This window comes from Lasioglossum baleicum, chromosome 6, assembly GCF_051020765.1.
Source record: "Lasioglossum baleicum chromosome 6, iyLasBale1, whole genome shotgun sequence".
Classification (NCBI taxonomy): Eukaryota; Metazoa; Arthropoda; class Insecta; order Hymenoptera; family Halictidae; genus Lasioglossum; species Lasioglossum baleicum.
In genome coordinates, this window is record NC_134934.1 from 13444920 (window position 1) to 13467753 (window position 22834).

Below are 22834 nucleotides of genomic sequence, written 5' to 3' on the forward strand. Positions count from 1 at the left end.
CACATTTATTTGAAAGGGGATTGAGAAATGAAGTTGCAGCTTTCAGTTTGTTTTTTTTTTAAATTTACGAATCTGTAGAACTATTGGAAATAAGGCTTTGCGTCAAGATAAATTATACTTTTAATTTCATGACATACAACGGACTTCGATAAGATTCTATTGAGATAGCAGCGAAAGAAGAAACAAAATCATGTGGTCTATAAGGCTCTACTTAGAGGTTAGGCTGTATAAATAACGGTATATATTACTATAACTGTATGCGTATCTTTAATATTTAAGATACGAGTTTTCCGCTGCAAAGAAGTTAAGATGTTTATGGGTAATCTTGTAGAATGTACAATTCTGCACAATTCGTAATCAAATATATTATTATAAAAACGTAGTGGTTTATCTATACTCAGTACAAATTACGTAATTACGGTAAATTCCCAATCAGGGTATTGAAATTTCATTTTTTAATATTATAATTATTCTTTTTCCTTTCCTTTCTTCTATCTCATTTTTCAGAGTAGTGTGTATAATATAATGGAAAATTAGATTTTATACCGAAACAATGATCCTAAAGAAGAGCATTAAGAATTTTAAGCATAGGTGTGTCGCACATATAATTTTTAAATACTGTTATAAAGATTATTCCGCGAATAGAACTATTATCTAAGTGAGACTCTCTCAATTACTGTTGTACCGATTTGTTACATTTGATGATGTCGTACATTTCGCGCAACTTTCAATTCGTTGGTTTTTACGAAAAGATTTTACAATTAGTTACCTTACTTTGCAGCGTGAAAATTCAATTGATTGTTTTATTATATTATTTTTAGGTGTACACAAATTGGATAATTTATAAACATTAAGGGGGATCTATGAGTGCACTACTCTAGTTAACACGTTAAATGTATAAAAAAATGATTAAGTACGAGCTGTGAATATTATTGAATTAAATTTAAGAATAAATATTACATTTTCATGGCTCTCGGCCTTGATATAGGTATTACAGATACTTTTATACTAAAGTAATAAATGTTAAACGACTACTGAAAGAAACTTCTAAAAATGATCTTTTCATCTTCTTCCAAGTTTTCATTTTTTTTTCAGTTTACAGTTCATATTGTACACTTTGTAATCACTGTTGTTTGTTTGTTTTCTTTTTCTCCATAGTTTTCAATAATTTTATTTGCACAACTTAATATTGCTGTTAATATTAACACACAATACATATCTTTTATTATTATAACTCATATTTTCCATTATAAATCACATCGATGTACGTATATAATTTATATAGCAAGTTTATATGTAAAATGTAATTTTTTATTTTATTTTTCTAGCTAACTATATTTTCCAACTGTTCTGTGTTTTAGATCCCCTTTAACGTGGCTTTATAAATCAACTATTTATAAAGGCAATACAAATCTATCCATAAAGAAAATATTAAGATATATCAACCACTTGTTTATTACTTTGTATAATATAGCTCTTAAACAAACGAAACATTTGTTTCATTAAGCGTTTGTACATTTGATTCTTAAAGCACATCAAGCAATTTTCAAGAAAAATGTAAAAAGTGATACGGGGGAGATTATTAAATTTGTAGATATACGTACACAAACTTGTACATATTTTCACAATGTTAAATTATGTCGCGCAAATGTTGACCTTCAATTATCGAATAAACGTTATCCTCTGTTGCGTCAATGGAATTGAAAAGAAATTGAATCGAACGACACGTAAATACGTTCGAATTTCCAATATATGTTGGCTGAACAATGAATTATAAATGTGTTTGTCCGCAGCGGGACAATTGAAGGATTCATAAAAAAAAATGATTTTGACGAGGGGGTTTTAGCGTTATTGCGAAAGTAGGTGACCCCTGATAGAAATTGAAAATCAATAAAGTGCAGTGAAGTCAATAGTATACAGGGAAGGAAGGTATATAGCTCCACTCTGCCGTTTCGAGGTTATGTCGGTCGAGACGCAGAAAGCGCAGACCGTCAAACGTTCTATTTTCGTTTCGGTGAAGTGTTTATTCTTGCTAGTCGTAGGCGCACGTCACACATTATAATGCATCTAAATGTGAGAAGAAGTCACGAAAGTGCCGTGAGATAGTACAAACATGGGCAGAAGAAAATCTCACGCATCCAAAAGTAAACACGTTTCCAATCAAAGGCAATTATCTTCACCGAAAAGGAACGAAATAAATGCCTTGTGTGAAAAGTTGTTTCATCGTGAGTACATTATTCTCAAATATATTTTTCGCTACCTTATATTATCCAAATTTCATTTCTCTGTTTGTACCATGCAACTTCAAAAATGGTAATAAAATGTATTTTTTAACGATTAGTTTTAAAGAATTCTATTCTTATTGAAAAAAAAATGGTCAATTGTCTTTTGCAAGGAGCTTATTTGTATATTTTAAATCAGTTAGCAGTAATTCGGCTTACGTGACACAGCTATGGGACAACTATATAGAAATATCATCAGTTTTGGAGAAGGTTAAAAGGTTGGAGGAAATGAAGACAGAGTCATTGAAACGGTCCCATGGAATTGGACAATTCATGAATTGGCTGAAAGAGAACGGGGCTAGTATAGACGGAGCGAGCGTGGCTGAGTTTCCAGGATACGATTTAGGATTGAAAGCGGAACGTAATTTCTTTGAGAACGAGTTAATTTTAAGGATACCGAGAGATTTGATTTTCAGTATTCATAACGTGGCACCGGAGCTAGCTTGTCTCCAAAATGATCCATTGATACAGCACATGCCACAGGTGGCTTTGGCAATCGCGCTTCTGATCGAAAGGCATAAAGAGAATTCTAAATGGAAACCTTATTTGGATATTCTCCCTACAAGCTACACGACTGTGCTATACATGACCGCTGCTGAGATGATCGAACTTAAAGGCAGCCCTACGTTAGGTACATGTTCACTTTAAAAATTAATTCAAAGCCACATTCAAATCGATTTCATTCGTGATTTTCTCTCTTCTTCTTTTGTAGAGGCGGCCTTGAAGCAATGTAGAAATATTGCAAGACAGTATTCCTATTTTAGTAAAGTATTTCAAAGTAACAATAATGCTGTGTCTGCTATACTCAGGGATGTTTTTACATACGAAAGATACTGGTAAGTAGTAAAAATAATTCTCTTTATTTTAATCGTAAAATGACGGTTCCAGATCGATCTGGATATAAATAAATACTTTATTTCATTGTGTATAAGTTTGAAAGGATATGTTTACAATGTCAGAAAACGCTTCCGAAACAATATCCTATGCAAGAATATTATACTAACTCTAAATTACATTAAGCTTTACCGATTAAACACGATTGGAAACTCTATACAATTATATGTACAATTGCAACCGTTGGAAACAGTTGCTTGTTGCTCTAATAGAGACTGACTGAGACTGGTGAGTCTGCCTTTCGCTTTGCGTATGGTCAGGCTTCTGTACACATGAAAGATTGAATTGAACGCTACTATGAAAATACTATTGATTTTCCAAGGTTTCGATAAGTCATCATTTCATGTAATCAGGAATGGTCTCCCAACTATCGTTGGCATCCAAGGAGTCGTTGTCGATGTCGCTTTTGGAATCCATTTCACCGACGTGTACCGCTGAATCATTTTTCTCTGGCCTCTTGGTCGTCGAGGTGGCAATCACGTTGACCATCACAGTGCTCAGGCTGCTCGAGTTCGACAATTTTCTCGCAGCCAGCATGGGACCTTGAAACACAGCTCTGGAGAAAGTGTTCCTGTATCTGTATTTCTGTTTCTGTTTGATCCTGCACGCGATGAATATGGCAAGAAAAACGACAATGGTTACGCCAAGAATTGCTCCGCTGGCGATTATGCTTGGCCTTATCTTCGACAAACTTCTCTCCTTTTCTCTTCTGTCTCGATCGTCGGTGAACACGTCTGTCTCGCTGTAGATCGTTCTGATGTCGATCGAATTCGGTTCCTGTTTCACGATCTCCTTCACGAAGCCGGAGTGAATCGTGTTCGCGGTATCATTAGCTCCTACAATTTCCCGATCATTTATAACTACCATGCCAAGGTTGTCGTCATCTTCGGGCAGTCTCTTCTTCTCTTCTCTGTTATATTCGTCAGCGAACTTCCGCCGAATGTCCTTCGCGAATGGCAGAGAGTCGAACGTCGTTAACAAATCGACAATTTGCACCTCGCGTCGCCCACTGATCTCCTCTTTCCCATCACCAAGGACACTTCCATCTTCGATCTGCGAGGTTGCAACGGTAGAGAACGATCTCGCGGTAGTAATCTCCTCCGGTTGAATAAAGTTCACCGGATAGGATGCGGATTTAGGCACATTCTCGTAGGACTTGTCATAGTTATTACCGATCGCTCTTCCCTCTCCACCACTATTGTCTGTAAACGACGAAGTCGCCGCGTCGGAGCTGTTTTCCTCCTTATTCTCGTTCTTTGATTTAGGTACCTTGATCCGCGACACTTCAGCCAGGTGAACCTTGCTAGATCCCCTCTGTCTCAGCGCGATCAACTCTTCCAAACTCATGTTCCTGGACTTGAGAAGTCTCTCCAATCGCTTGCCCGCGGATCCCGACGCGAACAGCTCGAAGATCTCCGCTCGTGCTTCCGGTTCCACTTCGGATACTATATCGTCGTAGCTCTTCTTCGTAGTTTCGTTTATATCCTGTTGATGTCTGACGGTGTAATTAGCGTTATTAGGATCTGTTTCATGATTCTTCGTCCAGTTTCCAATCTCCATCCCGCTCGTTACAGTCTCTCCTTGATCGCTCTCGTCGGTCGAGGTTGTCGCTTCAACGTTACGATCTTGGTATGCCGCTGACGCATCGTCTTGATATTCGTGATCCATGTACATGTTGTAGTCCTCCTTTTCAGGTCGTCCGGTAGTCGTTTGTTTCTCGTTCTCTGAAGTGAACTTGGAGCGTTCCGTAGGATTGAGAAGCTGCTCGATGCTCAACGTGGATCCCTTGCCCTCGTAATTCTCTCGGAGCAGATCCGGAGACTCGCTGTTTTCATCTTTCACGGTTAACCATACCGGGGACATCGCGTTCCGGCCGTTCTTGTAGTCGGGGAAGTCGGAGAACTCCATGATCTCATCTTCGTCAAGACCGTCGATCCTGATCTCGCCGTTGCCACGCAGCTTCGCGGTGCTCTCCTCGGATCGCAGCAATTCCATGGAATTGGTGGCGACGGGGAACGGCATCGATGTCGTAACCAAAGTTAGAATGCCCGCCGGAGGCGTTCCCCTAGCTCTGGGAGGTTCCGCGTCCGCCGATTTTCCGCTCGTTGATTGTCCTAAACGCATCTCACTCGGGCCGCTCGCATTTTCATGCAGATCGACCACCACCGGAACGATCGAGATTATTCCTTCCTTCAGCGAGCTCTTCAACCTCGTCGCTTCCGTGCTGGTCCGCTGCGGACTTTTCGCGGTTGATTTCGCGAGTGGCACGATCGTCGTCCTCTCGTCGATGTAATCGTCGGCGTCGACGTCCTTTGACCTGAGGGCGTTGATCGCGTCGGCCCTGCCTTTTAACAGATCGTTCAGTGTCAGGTTTCTCCTTTGCAACAACTCCGACAGGCTCAGACCTTCCTCCTGTTGCATTTTCAACAGAGATTTCAACTCCATCGCGTTCTTTACGAACTGGTTCCTGGATTCCGATTCCGAGGAAGTTGTCGGGACGTTTAGTTTGAACCCGCTAGCTTCCGGTTTCCTAGTCTCGTTCTCTGTCAAGCCGAACTCATAATTTTGAGGAGGACGCCTCTTCCTTGGTCGAGGCTTGAGATACTCCTCGTCGTCTAACTCGTGTTCATAGTCGTTCGGACGGACTTGAAAAGCCTCTCGATATTTCGTCGATGTCGATTCTCTTCTACGTTCCGCCAGGTCTTCAGACTTCTTCTCCTTTTCGTCGTTCGATGTTCCTTTAGGCTTCAAGGCGTTCACCGGCCGATTGTTTCTTTCTCGCGATAGCATCTCCTCCTTTCTTTCAGCGTTCCGAGAAAGTAGAGACTCTCCATTTTCTCTGTACTTCGGTCCCCGTTGCTTCGACTCGTCTTCGTCTTCCTCGACGTTGTCCAGATCATCGCCGGAGTACCGTGTCAGTTGAGAAAACGGGAGCAAAGGCACCGTGTCGCCATCCCGCCATTTTGGTTCCAGGGCTTCGCCATTTTTTCGCCATCTTCCGATCCGCTCGCTCGAATTTTCGTCATCCTCGTAGAATGGAAACCTGGGAGCGTCGTTCTTCGTTTCTGCTCGCTTCCGAATGTCCTCCTGGAAATAGTTCGGTTTTAATAAACACTGCGCGGAAACCGTAGTGTATAGTTCATCTACAAGTTGGTGTACAAAGTATTCGTACACCGTTTAAAAACTTTTTCAAAATTCGACCCAACCGCTTGAGTATTTTTCAGACGTTAGGATTAGTTTCTACTAGCTAATGTGTAAATAACTTTTTTTAAATTGTTATTGGTCGCTATTGCGAAGGAAAAAGTATAGGCAACGATTTTTAAACTTTTTGCTTGTGCATCAATCACCATTTCTTTAAAACTACTTTAACATTTCTGTCGATAATTATCTATACAATTAGTGTCGACTTTTACGGCCTTGGATGATCAGAGAATCAATTTACATTTGCGTCATAAATTATGACTAAATTATAACTAACTATACATTGAAGCTATAAATTGCAACGTCGTTGAACATTTGGTTATTCACATAAAAATTCAAAGACATCCATAGCTTCTTTCTGCGTCAACCGATCTCAACGAAACTTTGTATGTACACGTGTATAACTTTACAAAATACACGTTTTAAATTTTCATTACAGGCACATATAAAAAATTTAAACTGTTGAGTCCAATTTTGAAAAGATTATTCGGTTTTAAAAAGGGTAGGAATACTTTGTACACCCACTCTAATTCTAATTTTAGTCTTATTCAAGGCCAGAACTTGGTCTAGGCTTGAGGTTGCAGCTGGATGCTGAAACGCTTTTAATGCGCAACAATAATAATGAACATTTGTTTAGAGCTTTATGAAAGCGCGAATTGATCGACGTGCGAATCAAGTGACGAATTAGTTACGAAACCTTCCCTTGATTGGATAAGATGATTCTAATTTCTCATCGTGAGAAGAAAATTTCATAAATGTTTATAAACCCGCAACAGCGTATAATACACTGTGCGAACGTGTGCTAGAGCGAGTTCTGCAGTTGCAGTATCTATCGAGGATTCTGTACCGTCTCCGTAGCGATTATTCATGAATGAATCATCCTCTAGTTGCTTGTTTAATATGAAAGTATAGTTCATTAAAAGTAAATTAATTTCCAAGTCGCAGCGAGCCATGCGTGCGAATGCGAAGCCTGGACAAAGTTCAATGACTAGTGAAAAAAAGGAAAGTGCAATCGTCCAAACGCAATTCGCGCAAATTACCGCGACGAGCACACTGAGCAAAACGACGATCGTGCGTCTATTCGATAATTAACAGTCTGTCGGGACAGTGCATTCACAACTTGGCAATATATCTCGTACAGCAATTGATTTGTTTTCAATTATTCATGAAAATAATTGTTCAATTCAATGTCCTTGAGCTTGTCCGCGAAGCATGTAGATTTGTGTAAATTTATGTTGTTCATTTATTGCCACGTACTATAAAATCAGGACTGCAGTTATTTCATACTTCACGTATATATCTTGAATAGTAGAAAGTCATTTTTTGAAACTCTGCTATTTCGAAATAGTTCGGAACGAATCCATTTGTATAAGGTATGCAGTTCAATTTACAGAATTACGCAATATGATCGATGAACTTTTTTTTAATGCACGGAGATCTGGAGCTCTTGTTAGATCGCCCTTTGCATAGGTGACGCGACACCGCTGAAAGGTCGTACCCAGATAGCACACGACGTCTTAAAGACGTCTATTTTCGGTCTGAAAGTCTTACGTCCTAAAAAGATGTCTTTAAGACCATAAACAGTGTGGTTTTTATATACCCATAACCTAGCAGTATTAGTTATAGTATTTTTGCATCAATTTCAATTCCAACTTACTTTTTATTATTTTTATTGTGATTTTAATGGCAATTGTTATTTTTATTACACTTTTTATGTCAATTCCACATTCGTTCTTCTAATAAAGCTATTCATTGGTTTAACTTTAAACTCGTTTTGGTCGAAATCTATTTTTATTACACTTTTTATGTCAATTCCACATTCGTTCTTCTAATAAAGCTATTCATTGGTTTAACTTTAAACTCGTTTTGGTCGAAATCTATTTTTATTCTTCCCTTTTTTATTTTCATTAACATTTATGCACCTTTAAAACTTCTTAGGGATGTCTTAAAGACCTCCCGAATGTCCTACGAATATCTGCTGAACGTCTCTCAGACGTCTTAAAAACGTACTGCTTTCTAACACAAAACGTTCAGGAGATGTTCGTAGAATATTTGGGATATGGATATGTACAACTCTAGACCCTTTATTACAGTTCTCGAAGCCTTATACATCTTTTTTATACTATCATTTTGCAAGAAACAGATTGCGAAAATAGCAACAAAATGTTTGTTGAAGTCTCGAAGTTACCGTGCAAAGCAGTAGCTTTCTCTTTGCCGTGCGGTCGGTTGTTTTTTCATCGCGGCGGCCTCGACGTGTACATTTTGACATTTGTTGTCGTCAGTAGCGTTCCATAGATACTTAACGAACACGGTACAATTCTCGTTAGATCGTTTCTGATAACTAGACAGCGGATTTGATGCATTTATAATAAAACCGAGTCGGTGAAACTCGAAACAGTAAAAACATTAGAAAAATATAAAAGTATGGAGACGTTATTTTCAGATTTTGATGAAATTAAAATATGTTATAGATTTCGACATTTCGAACAACTTTTTCCTTTTCATGTACGAGGCTTACGTTGCCACGAAGTGTGCACGAATACGGAAAATTCAATCTAGTACATAATTGCAATAATAGTTTTTTTGCGAATATCTCGAAAACGAAAAGAGAGCCCCTGGTACACGAAAAGGAAAAAGTTGTTCAAAATGTATAGCTTCGTGATGATTGCATAAGTTCGTGCCCGATTTGAAAATAAAATTTGATGGTTAAATTTTAAAGATTTGGTCAAAGATTGGTTAAATTAAAATTAAAAAATGGTTAAATTTTCTACAATTAGAAAAGAATGGTGACTGTATGTATAATTGATTAATAAAGTTGTATTCTTTAAAATTTAACCGTTGAATTTTGTTTTCAAATCGTGTACGAACTTATGCAATCATCTAATATTTAAATTTCATCAAAATCGAAGAGGAGTACCTCTTTGTAAATAATTACTTTATTTTCAAACAATTAAAATTATTTACACAACAATAAATTTTCCCTCCTAAACATTCTATTTTGCATAAAGATCCGCTGTCTACTGATAACAGAAGCCTTACAGGATTAGAAAACTTTTGTGTGTTCTACGATTTGTTTCATACTTCATCACAACCCAAGTTTTCAAGAAACGGACGACCTATTTTGTGTTCGCTTCATTTCTAATTTAACCGGCTCCTAACTCATCCTGAAAGAGACTAGAAAATCGACCCCTGCTTCGTAGCAACCTGTTATTATTTTACGGTTTGACTTGTGAACGTGCGAATACGTCGGTGAAATGTCCCGAACATTTCACAACGTGTACCTGTTACCACGAAAAGAAAAAGGAGAGAGAGAGAGAGAAGTAAAAATGCGACCGGTTGAAAGAACGCCGTCCACTTTCGTGACGGAGACGTTCACCCTTCTGTGTGAAATATGGGCTCTTCTTCCGGTTTGTGATTCACGAAAAACGAGGTTTCTTCCGCACGCAGCCAGCGAAAGTTTCTTTCTCCTTTTGTAAATAAGAAGAGATAAAACGTTCACGATTGCAGAATGTCGAAAAAGTGACGACAGCTAACGGTTAAACGAAAGTTTTTCGAATTATGTTCTGAAATTTTTATCGCGTTCTTCAATGCGGATATTTTAATATTTCGTTTCATTTTCATTTCAATATTTTAATGTATATTTTAAGTTGCTCCAGTTTGAGTAGGTCTAGACTGCGAATGTTTATGCAATTCTCAATTTTTCTACAGAAATTTGAAGAAAGTAGTACCAAATAAAGTCCTATTTTCATTGGTAATAACTAGACTGCGGATCTTTATGCAAAATAAAGAATGTTTGCATTGATTGCAAGACACAGGAGCCAAATTACAATTTCATTCTTCTTTTACTTATTTTTAATACCTCCACTGTTTTAAATTGTACGTACCCATTTTTGTCACAAATGCATAATATCCGCAGTCTAGTAATAACATATGTAGGTCCGAAATAAATAAAAATAGTAAATTCTGTCGAATTTGATACTCCAGCATGTTTTGAAAATTTTTACAAACCACGAATGTATAAAGATCCGCAGTCTAAGTAGGTCTTTGCAAAACCCACTTAGCGTGTCGAATGAAATTGCAAATGCAAAATGATAAGAGAAATGAATGTGTACTCGAAGGAAGTATGAACTTTGCTGGAGCTCCTTTTGGCACAACAGAGTTCTCGAGGAAAAAATTCGCGTTTAGAAATGCGAATTCCCATAAATATTCGCAATCTGATTATAACATTTAATTAAGTGTACCATAGAACGTAACAGGAAGTCACATAAAAGAAAGAGTTATGTAAAAACAAGAAACCTTCCCAACAAGATTCCAGCGCTGATCCCTAGGATAGCAGTTTGAGATACGCTTTACTCGACCACAATTTTTTAAGAAAATTCTATAACGAAAGTATGTGGGGTGATCTTGTTCGAAGTGAAATCGGTCGTTTGTTTAACCATAAATGATCAAAAGTGAAAACATACACTAGACAGCGGATTTGATGCGTATTGACAGAAATGGGCAGTTGTAATTTAAAACGATAAAAACATTCAAGGAATTGAAAAACACTGTTATATTACTTTCAACCTACATATTTATTATTTTTTATTAAATTTCTATTTCACTCCAGTTTGTTGCAATTCAGATAGAAAGTTTTTATTTTGCATAAAGATCCGCTGTCTAGTGATGATGTTCAAGCGTTCTCACGGCTGCCATGTTGAACGATGCCGTAACAATCACATGCAGATGAAGTTAAAGGAATTTTTCAAGAAAAAATTACGCAAGTTGGTCAAACGACTACAGATGTGTATGCAAATTAAGAAATTTTGTTAGGGATATCGAAGGGGCAAAAGTAAAATAATAATTTCGTTGGATCTTCATCTTATTTTATTGACTTTCGGAAGTCCGTGGTGTGCTAATTACAAAGTGTATTTTCGTCAGCCAAATTACAAACAATAAATCAACATATTTATATAATTACTGTCTTTCACTGTGTATAATCGCTGTACGTGACGGAACCGATAAAATTCAGGGACAATTAGTAAAATTATGGATAGTTTCCAAGTCTGCGGGATAAAAGTTCTACTACAAGGATAACGACAGCGTAATTCGGGTCTTGAAGGGTTAACTGGATCCTCATTTGATATCTCTTCTCTGGAGCATGGAAATGTAGTTGGTGTCCTAGATGCGAGCAAAAAGGACTTATCGTAAATCGCGTCTAATTAATGCGGCTCGGATTAACCCAGAACGCGGGATCGCTCGATCATCGAGGATCACGTTTCCCCGGCGCGACGCGTTGCGGCGGATCACGGTCGCAGTCGAGAGCTAATCTAATCCGGGAAATTTCTCTTTCTTACCCGATGATCCTGGTCATCGTCCCGTGGAACGAGCTCGCCGTTCTCGCGGAGCGGCTCGGCTCGAGCGGATCTATCACGGGGGTAGTCAAACGTGAAAAGCATCAGCAAGAGCGGACAGAATATTTTCCACATCGTTGCAGTGCGATCGAAACACGGACAGCTCCTCGTCCCCGATGCACCAGGAAATCTCTCGATCCTCCTCCTCCTCCGTCTCGATGTAATCCTCGTGCTCCTTCTGGATGGCGAAGTCCACTGTGAACAGGTGCACGTATAACGCCACCGCGCACAGAATAACGAAAATCGCGTTCTTCCTGTTGCACAGGCCGAAGATTTCCTCAGGGTTCATGCAGAACGGCTCTTCTGTCCCTTCGCGTGGCTTAATTGCGATGCGGCTCGTTTCCGGCCGTCACGAGCTCAACTTCCCACGAACCTTCCAGTCACTTCGAGCCTTTAATTCTCTCTTAATCCGGCTAACCGGACCGACGGTCGTGACAATGCCACTTTCAAAACTCTTACAATTCGAGGGAATGGAGCGATTTCTTGTATCCTGCGTTCTACGTGTACGCTTCGTAGTTTCTTTCCGCTCGAGCTGGACAAATCACACTTGAAAAATCAATTCGCAATTCGAAATTGATCTCTGCGTTCTAATCTCCGATTCGCGGAGCAGCTATTCCCAGTTACGTTTATCTCTAGAAGTTCTCGAGAATGAATTTACAAATGAAGTTTAGGCTACAAGACCGCCGGAACAACCGAGGGTAGCATTTGGAGAACAATGGCGTCGACTGATTTCGAATCGGCCCTTATCCTCGATCTTCCAGGCGCGAGGAAGCTTCTCGTCGATCTTCGAAATTCGTACGGGATGATCAATGGCTACTGTTCGTCGGCAATTCAATGATAGGTGACAATCGTAGAATTGGAGACGCACCACCGCCGTTCCCATATGATCGGGACGCGGAATTCCTCTTCGGTCGGATCACTAAATCACCGTCGTCGCGTACGAACGCCGTGCAAGCATTTTGTTTTTGTTGTATGGGACGCGCGCGCGCACGCGTTGCTCTCGGATCGTTGCTTTCGATCGGCTTCTCTCGTTACTTTCGAACCGGCAACACTCTTCCACGCTCGGCAAAGCGTTCCCGCGAACTGACGCCGGTTTTCTCCGCGCACGGTCCTAAGTAAGTCGGTGAAACTCGAGAGCAGACACAAGTCGTCAGTCTCTCCTCTGCCTGCGAGCGTCTGTCCGACCGAACGATCTCCTCGCCGCGATCGCGCTAGATCATCAGAGATGAATTTCATCGTAACGATCCGCGACCGATGCTTACCTCGGAAGATCGGGCATCGGTCGCGGACCGAGGGACAGGTTCAGGAGGAATCGGTCGCGATCCATGCAACACGTCACGCTCGATCAGTCCTCCAAACCGGAAGCCAATCCTGCGATCGCATTTCCCATCCGACATCTTACACCTTGAATGTCTTTTACGCACTGCCCGAAATTTCTATTAGATTGTTGCATATGATGCTGCTTGTGCTCGTACCGCCCCGGGGTACCGGGCGGTTGTAACACTTTCTCTGGTTTCCATTTCTTATTTATAACTTGAAGATGCTGCGACCGTATCATGTCGGATAACTATGTCAGATTTTGCTGTTGAAATATTTCCTGTACCGGTTTCGCACTCCAAATTCACCGTTTTGCAAATCAATTTTACCCTTTTGCGAATAAAGTATTCTTAAGTAAGGTTTTGTAAAAATAAAGTCATAATCAAATGTAAATTAATTGTTAAGAAATTCATTTTGTACAATCATTAGAACAGATTAGATAGTGGAGGACAGTATACAGTTAAGAGCAAAACTGATCACACACACTTTCAATCAGGATAACTTTTTTGTGAATTGATCAAAGGACTTCAATTTCTCTGTAAGGCTAGAGGAATTAGTTTAGTTAATGACGTCTAAAAAATATGTTGAAAAAATGCATTTGGTCGGAATTGTGAAAAACAACAGTAAAAATTGATTTTTACTGTTGTTTTTCACAATTCCGACCAAATGCATTTTTTCAACATATTTTTTTAGACGTCATTTACTAAACTAATTCTTCTAGCCTTACAAAAAAATTGAAGTTGTTTGGTCCATTCATGAAAAAGTTATTTTAATTTAAAGTGTGTGTGATCAGTTTTGCTCCTAACTGTATACAGGGCGTTCCATGAAACCGTGGACACACTTGAACGGTGAACGAGGACAGGGGAAAACTCTGAAAAAAGTACCACATCTCAAGTATACATCTCCTATTTGACATCGTTTCCGAATTACAACCCTCTTTATACTCCGATCAATTTTCTTTATCCTCGTACACGAGATGCCCTCTCACTGCAACTACCGGATTAGTCACGTGACCGGGCGGAAGCGTGGGGGAATAGCATCGTAGAAGGGGAACGGTAGAGTGGGGACACGAGTTTTAATGTGGCGACTCTGCACAACGTGTTTGTTATTTATTTATAAATATGTATACTTACAAGAACCTTGTTTTATTGCACTTCGTATAAAAGGTGCACCGATGGCGCTAGAATAATTCTTCGTGTGACGACGATTCTACGAAAGACAAATTGTAGGAGATCAAACATATTTTTCCGGGGAGCCCCAAAGTGCTTTTACTTTACAGCGACAGATGTTAATTTCACAGTGGCTGACCAACAGGTACAGAAGTTTATTTTAGCCACGGCAATCTGCGAATAAGTGGATGAACGATTTCTGAAATGGTAGACTGCAAGTGCAAGCAATAAAAGTGAAACTCTGCTATCGTATACAGTTCTCTGTGATATTATTCACCGAATAGGGTGTTCGGAATATGTTTCCAATCTAAAAACGTTTCTAAAGATCTGGAGAAAGTATCAATACTCCAAAGTTTTCTCTACAACGTTTTTCGCTCTGCAAGCGATCGTTCAAAGAATCATCGAAACCGCGCATTTCATAACTGAGCAGACCTATTGCAAAATGCCTTGGTGTTTCGGATGTATGTATACATTTTACCCATACTCGATTGTATACAATATACAATAAATTCTCTATCGACGCAAAAGCCTCGGGTAGGTTCGTTTGCATCGATCGTAGAGGGACACTACTTTTTTGAGCTTCAAGGGCCGAGCCGAACGTAGAGAAGGACAGTACATGTAAAGAGAGACCGCGCGCGGTCGAAGCGTCTGCGACTCTCCACGTCTCTTTCTTTCCCATACGCTGTCCTTCCTTGCGCCCGAAACGTTCACCGTCAATGAATCGCACGGGACTTTGAACTCCGCGTCGCATTAGTAGTGGTTCACACTGATATACCCGAGCCGACATCAAATTACTGTAGTGGTGGGGATATTTCTTTGCGTTCATCGTGTAGCACCCTTTTGCGTCGATAGAGGATTTACTGTATTAATATTTTCCGAGAGATATCGCCAGTACGCCTTTTGTTGGACAAGCTGTAAATATATCGTCAGTGGAGCGCAACGAAAAAAGGAAGTGTAATAATTATTGTGCCGCGTAAGGAGGAGGGTTAACGAGGAAAGTGCTGCGAGAAACGTGGCTTTTAACGAATGCTGCGCCGCGACGGGGAAATAATCGCGATGCGCTGGGAACAACAGGGAAAAAACGGGGAGAGGGAGAGAATAAAAACGACGTCGGCCGTTTCGCAATATATCGCGAGCCGACGATAAGAATCGGGGAGACGAGCGCACCGTGAACCGTTGCACCGTTGCACCGTGGGGATGGATGCACAGTCCGCTGCACGTGGGAAGGTCGTGCAATGAATCGAAGATCGTGAGATCTCCGCCGCGCGCACTTTCTACGGTGAATCGGTTCGCTGTGGCTGCGACCGGATCAAGAAAGATCGACGGAGACTGTTGTCGATCGTTCCCCGCGGTCGTTGTTGCCCGGGGATCATTACAATTACAATCGTCGGAGCGGCTTCTTAATGATGTTCATTGATTCGTTCGCGGATGGCTCGCCATGTAACTCGACGCTTGTCGACGGTATCGCGGAACCGGTGACGAAACGGTGATGAAACCGAGGCTGGCCTGCTATTAGGCGTGTAAAAAGTAACGATCGTTTCTTACTGGCAAAACACACGACGTAATCACATTTATTACTGGATCCTTCGATGGGAACCCGAGAAAACACTTTGTATGTCGCCGATGGGATCTGTTGCTCCCGCATCGGCGAACCGCGTTAACGTTCTTACACAGAAAGATCGATATACAGTGGATCTAAACAGTATCTTAAGATTTTTCTGATTCTTCATATTTCCTCAATATTTCACCCTCGAATGGCGAGATCTTAGCACTACCTGGACAGAATTATTTCTCCGCGGTTTTCAGCTATTTTCAGGGTTTAATACTACTTTCTAATTGTAAGCTATCTTCCTGAAGCAGGATATTATATTTGTATATTCGTCGTAGTATTTGTTATTAATAACGTTTAGACTTCACATTGTTCATAATCGAAAGTAGAAATATATTAATATTTCGTGAAGTTTTTGGTTCACGCAATAGCAGCAAGTTTTCGACATATTCTTTGGCAATTTGAAATTGATCGCACAACTGGATCCTGAGATATTCCGTCAGCCATGCGAGAAAATAAGATTTCGAGAAAAGCGCCTTCAAAGTTTTGACTATCAGTTAGAATGAGAGCCGAATTCTTCAGACATCCATAACTTCACTATTCCTACGGATCGAAACAAATCATTTTGCAGACATAATCATTTTGAAGACGTGTGCTTTAAGAAAAAGGAAAACGTGTTCAGGAAAGAAACGTGGTCGGTCTCCCGGTCGCGAGTAGTTAAACGCGCTTGTTACGCTCGTCTCCCAGCCGATATCTCCTCTTCCTGAGATGTTTGCGGAGGCTCGCGCAAGAGGAGGATCGCTCGAAGCAAGAGAGGACTTTCACACGAGGCCAAACTTTCATACACGGTTTTATCTGCGCGTGGTAACAGACGCGCGCAGGAGAGGAGGAACGAGAGTGCGTTCCCTTTTCCCGTTCTTTCTTCACGGAATATAATTTTCTATTATCGCGTAAATGCGTTCTGCTCGCTTCCAGTTTCCCAGCTGATTTGCTGAATCGCATTACCCTTCTTTCTCGCAGCCACGGCTCGCGATGCATTATTTATCCTGATCGAAACGTCGCAGCAAAAAGAAAACCGGAGAGTAGAAACGCGTAGGTAGCGCATCCTCCGTCCAGAAGAAGCCGAAGAATTCTCTGGAGGAGACTTGTTCCCATCCGAACGAAAAATATACGGTCTTTAGTGTAATTAATTCGAAAGGCTCCGCGGTTAGAGACTATTACGGAATCATGCGCGAGCAGAAATTGGAGAAAAGTATTACGTGAACGCGAATCTGCTGAGACGTTGTTGCATCCTTTGCGAAAAAGCGGCGGCGTCTAATGAGCATCTTTGGCTTGTAGAATTGTTTCATTAGCTGAAAGAGAACTATGCCGTAACACGCGGTTTTCTATTCTCTTATGAATATTCTCCGAGCTGAACAACATTCTTATCTGAACGAGATACGAGGGATGGTCAGAGGGAAAAGTAAGCTTTGTAATTATCCTTAATTTGTTGAAATCGTTGTCTTGAAATCAACATTTTAATAGATAAGTCTAACGTAACCGGAATTAGCGAAACTATGAATCGCTATTAGCTTATACAAAAAAATAAATTTTTACAAATACATGCCACGTTTTTAAAATGGACTAAAAAGTATATATGAAATAATTTTTCCTAGCCCCATACAGATTCCTAACCCCGTACAGGTAGACCTGAAAAGTGATTGTGAATTTTTAATAGCTGTGAAAATACTTGTAAGATTTAAAATGAAATCGTGGGGTGCAAGATAATACATAGTAAGGAGTGTAGAAAGTAGCTGCCGTTGAAAAAACTCGCATAACAGTTCATATCATTTGCAGTGCAATAAAATTGTTAGTGATTTAGGTGAACTATTCATGAATCAATTATCTATGGCATGCGCCCCACGTTTTTCGTTTTAAATCTTACAAATATTTTCATGGCTATTAAGAATTCACAATCAAACATTTTCAGGACTATCCGTACAGGGTTAGGAATCTGTATGGGACCAGGAAAAATTATTTTAGACTTTTTAGTCCGTTTTAAAAACGTGGTATTTTTAAAAAATTCATTTTTATTTAAATAATTATTTTCTGCTTTTTAGTCTTGTGTGTGTGAAATTTTTCAATCGATCTTAAACATTTTGATGAGATTATAACAGAGACATGTAGTAAATTTCAGACGGTATTGCGACCGCGTCATATCGAAAAAAACGTGGTAACAACCGCCGTGGTAAAAATAAAGAATCTCGGTGTAACGGTTCTTTCGCTTGGTAAACAAACATTATAGTATAATAAAGTACCTTTGTAAACACCGCACGGAGCTCGAATGCACACTGAGCTCCTTCGGTGCGAAGCGGGTCAGTGGAGTGGGGATGAGTTAGAGTAGGAACGCGTAGTGGAGTAGGGAGCGCTGTCACGTGGAGTGGGGATCGCTGAACGCGATCACGTACTACCGAGTGTCGCGCGGGGAAGTGTGACGGTTAAATTTAGTAGTTTATATCTCTTAAACGCATAGGCTTTTCTAAAAATATTTTTTTAAATATTGCATTGTTATCCAGTTCTGAGCTATGTTCAAAATTTCAAGTCTCTAGCTCATCGGGAAGTTAGTTTAAAATCAATTGCAAAATTTGTACCGAACAGACAGACAAGAAAGCGAGTTAATAAAAACGTGGTAAAATAGAAGCCAACAAAAATTGGTGTACGATTTATAGAATTTGTTTTTATCATTCGGACGATTCGATGGTTTTATGGATTAATGATTCCGATCAGTTTCGCGGCGCGTTCATCGATCATGTCGTCCGCTTTTGGAGACAGATTTTCTTCTTTACGTAAGAGGAAGTAATCTAATAGCCACGCGACAACCAGAACGATCTCGACAATACGATCGGAGCTTTCGTTTGTCCACTTTTGTCCTGCTGCGGCGATCTAGGCAAGAAAGTGTACTGGTGCGAGATTGCTACCTTCGGATTATGGTCGAAGGAGAAAACAGATAAAACCAAATTTCTTATAATAATAGCCTTCCCCTTCGAGTAACGTGTCTCCTGAAATATTTACACGTTCATTTCTCTCAAACATGAAAAAGCAATCTCTTTTTTTAAAGCGTTCACGTAACAACGCGTACGGAATGTTATTTTCTAAATCATTTACGAAACAGTACGAAATCTGTAAAAATCTTATGGGCACGATAAAGCGCAAGAGATTATCGTTCGCGATCAAATTAATGAATATTCGTATTACCGATTAGGATCACGAACAAAACCAAACAACGCTATTAATGTTACATCGTTAGCTGTAGTACCCGGCTCGCTTAAATTTTGCATATTCATCGTGTAAAACAAGTAATCACGAAAAATAGAATGAAACATTTTCGATCGGGATCAGGTGGGGAAGAGATGATGTCGCTACCGGTTGAATCGCGGACGATCATGGTTGAAAACGTACTCATTTACTTATATTCTAGTACATTGCAGTATATTTTATTATATTCCCGTACATTACTAGAATATAATATTCTAATGTATTTTCGCCGGTACCGGTCGAATCGCGGACGATCATAGTTGAAAGCGTGCCCGAGGACTCATAAAATAATAAGAACTCGTAAATATATGCCGAGCACCGGGACGTATTTCAGGTATTTTAGAAAGTGAATGGACATTAAATAGTTTTCTGTTCTCTTCATCTCGTTCCCCGTTTTACGAGTCTTTGTTTCGAATTCACTTGGCCATATAAGAGCGTCCGCCATTTCCTCTCGGTGTGCATGATGTTTTCCTTCAAGACTATGGTCCCTCGGTACACACATACCTACGCGAAACCTCGAACGTGAACGCTTCCTCGGGAAGAGAGAAAGTCGACGGGAACCGCGCGTCGCGGGACGACGATGGCAATGAATCTTCTTTTACTTCCATTTCCGGAATTGTGGGTCAAGTTCTTGCCCGAAAACCAACCCATTGCCGGTCGCTCTAAGCGTTCCTCTCTCGAAGGCGAAAGTCACTTCCATCGATCGTTTTTTTTCTCATCTTCACGATTTCGACGTCACTTGTTCTCGTCAAATTTCTATCCACGGGAGAGTCGCCTAACGCGCATAGCTCGCATAAATCAAGCCTTTCCAATCTTTCTGCTCCTTCTAAACGCTACAAATTCGTTGCGAATCTCCGAATCTTTTTCTAATTTTTCGAATGTTCCAAGTACCGATGTGAAATCGCAAACAACAATCGCTCGAAGCAAGAATTGCTTATCGTCCCTTCTTTCACTATTCAACTTTCATTCATCGCGTCGTACAAAATTACTTAACTCACACACACACACATATATGTAAACGGATGAACAATGGAGAATGTGAAGAATAAACTCGACTTTTTATGCGTCCTACTAACACGTTTAGAGACGTGCACAATGAATGCAGCTTTTTCATCACATGTAATTAATGTACGTTAGAAAATGTAACAATATGCGGGTTCATTTTATGTTATTCTTTATTGTATTCGATGTTACATTGATCTACGCGTTTACTGCTTTCGACGCAGCTGCGATTTTGGAAAGTGATAGGCGCGAGCTAAGAAATCACTGCAGGAATGTACGCGCGAATCAGATACAATTACCTACAGAGTTTAATAGAATTTTACGCACATCATTATTCCCCAATTAAGTTAGAAAGGCGCATTCATTGTTTTTATCGTTGGACACAACGATTAACAGAAAATCGTGACAATTTCTCGCTGGCATTCCTGCAGCCGGTTCGCAGATGGAATAATAACATTTCCGCGACGAAATCGTTGTTCCAGCTGGGCAGTTTCTACGATTATGACGAGGCAGAACCTAATTCCGAGCGAGGACGACTCACGCATGATCCACGCTTTGATCCCGATGTGGGACATGTGCAATCACGTGAATGGGAGAGTGAGTTTCCACGATCATGATCGAACATGCGGTAGCAATGGGTCTTCGAGTAGTTTGAACCTGTGTCCTCTTTCTTGCCTGAAGTCTTTTAACCCCTTGCCGTATTATTTTCTTTACAGTTACAGTGATTAGAACGTCTTGTTACAGTGATTAGAACAAAAATGACTCAGAAGAGAAAAGAAAATTTATATTTTTTGTATGGCTAGCTTTATTTTAATGCTTAAATATTGACTAAAAGCGAATCAAATTTTATTTCGTTTAAAAAGAAAGTTAAACTGCTCTTGCTGGGCCTAGCTTCCTAGCTTTCGTTGGACACTGAGCCTACAGTACTCGAACGACTCCAATACCCATCGCTAACGACGACGTGCGTTTTCATGTCCGCTTGTTTTCGTTTCAGATCACCACCGATTTCAACGCGACGACCAACTGCTGCGAGTGTTACGCTCTGAGGAACTTCAAGAAAGGAGAACAAATATTCATTAGTTACGGGCCTAGAACGAATTCTGACTTCTTCGTCCACTCCGGATTCGTGTACATGGACAACAAAGAAGTAATGCCACACATCGTGCTAACGAATACTTGAAAGAAAGTGTCCCGAATAATTAACTTCCGACAGGCGAGCTGTTGCCATCGGGAAGAATGAATACTTTCGTCGTTTCAGCGAAAATAATCATTCAACGTACTTTCCTGTCCTTTGAAAAAATGTACTCGACACGTAAATGCTTCTTTACGAAGCATTCAAAAAGATTCAATACTAAAGAGGAATTAATAATAGTTGTTAATCTGGTCAATATTAGATAGAAATATTTATTCGGAAGATGGTTAAATATATTTTATAAAGGACATAGTATACAAGAAATAAGTTTATCAGGCCAGTGATTGTTTTCGATTATTTATCATAATCGATTAGATTAAACCAATTGACTCGAACAATTTCAAGCATTAGTATAATCTGCATAAATATATTAGATACGATGTTAATTTGATTTCAACGTTCTTTAACGCTGCTGTTAAGTAACTAAGTCCTCGCTTTTGTAAAGATGACTTACATATTTTTGTAATCAGAAAACCATTCATACTGTTTCAGGATGGTTTCAAGCTCCGGCTGGGAATTAGCAAAGCCGATTCCCTGCAAAGGGAGCGCATCGAATTACTAAACAAATTGGACTTGCCGTCGGTAGGCGAGTTCCTGCTAAAGCCAGGAACGGAGCCAATCTCGGATCTGCTATTGGCGTTCCTCAGGGTGTTCAGCATGCGTAAACAGGAACTGACGCATTGGCTCCGCTCGGACCGGGTTAACGATTTGAAGCACATGGACTGCGCTCTAGAGACAGTCGTCGAGGAGAACGTCAGGAAATTTCTGCTTACCAGGCTGCAGCTTCTAATTGCTAATTACCCGACGACTCTGAAGGTGAAAGTGAAACGAAAATATAATCTGCGGAGCGGTTACGGCTGCCTATCGGCGTCAAAATCACGATCGTTATGCTCCTTTTTACTAATTAAATTCTTCTTTTCTTTGTTCATTTCAGGAAGATCAGCAAGTACTCGAGACATCGTTACCGCAAATTAAGAAGTTAGCCATCCAGTTGAGAGTAACAGAGAAGAAAATTCTTTTAGCCGCGCTCGAGTACGTGGAACAGTGGATCAAAGCTTAAGAGCAAGCCAGAAACGAATTTTACCATACTAAACCGAAAGAACACCATTTCTTTTTTTCTCTCTGTGCTAAAGGGATTTTTTAATGTGTATATCGGCATTACTAATCTTGTGTTTGCTTCTTCACAATTTGTGGCTGGCCCTTGGATGGCAGATGTGTTCAACGACTTCATAGGCGGATGCCTAAGTCCATTAAGATCCTTGTCAGAGTAGAGATTACGGATTTTTGTGCATTTGTCGTATATGCGAATTTACGAAATGCTAATTAGTTCGGACGGCTTCTTTGATGATAGAGGATAGATTTGTGGCTATGTAAGGAAAAACGCCGCATGTCACGATTTCAAAAAAATTTCAGTTTACGCATTCAATAAGCTTTCGAGTATAGGATTTACGTATTTACCAGAAAAGAAGTCACGAATCAAATTCGAAAGGCTCAAAAGAATAATGCAATTTTACCGATTTCCGGCTTGAAGGATTAGCGAT

General features: G+C 40.1%; 2 protein-coding genes across 2 annotated transcripts; one reads left to right on the plus strand and one right to left on the minus strand.

Moving 5' to 3' along the window:
- The first annotated feature begins 288 nt into the window (after nucleotides 1-288).
- On the plus strand, nucleotides 289-22802 carry Setd3 (SET domain containing 3). The gene is made up of 8 exons (XM_076425181.1): nucleotides 289-1929; nucleotides 2037-2225; nucleotides 2422-2913; nucleotides 2995-3118; nucleotides 20584-20698; nucleotides 21096-21248; nucleotides 21786-22109; nucleotides 22228-22802. The coding sequence occupies exons 2-8, from the start codon at nucleotides 2114-2116 to the stop codon at nucleotides 22351-22353; spliced, it is 1446 nt and encodes a 481-aa protein (XP_076281296.1). The 5' UTR covers nucleotides 289-1929; nucleotides 2037-2113; the 3' UTR covers nucleotides 22354-22802.
- Nucleotides 990-12862, minus strand: LOC143209476 (uncharacterized). Its single transcript, XM_076425148.1, has 2 exons — nucleotides 11714-12862; nucleotides 990-6263 (listed from the first exon to the last, which is right to left on the minus strand). The coding sequence occupies exons 1-2, from the start codon at nucleotides 11843-11845 to the stop codon at nucleotides 3513-3515; spliced, it is 2883 nt and encodes a 960-aa protein (XP_076281263.1). The 5' UTR covers nucleotides 11846-12862; the 3' UTR covers nucleotides 990-3512.
- Nucleotides 22803-22834: the final 32 nt, after the last annotated feature.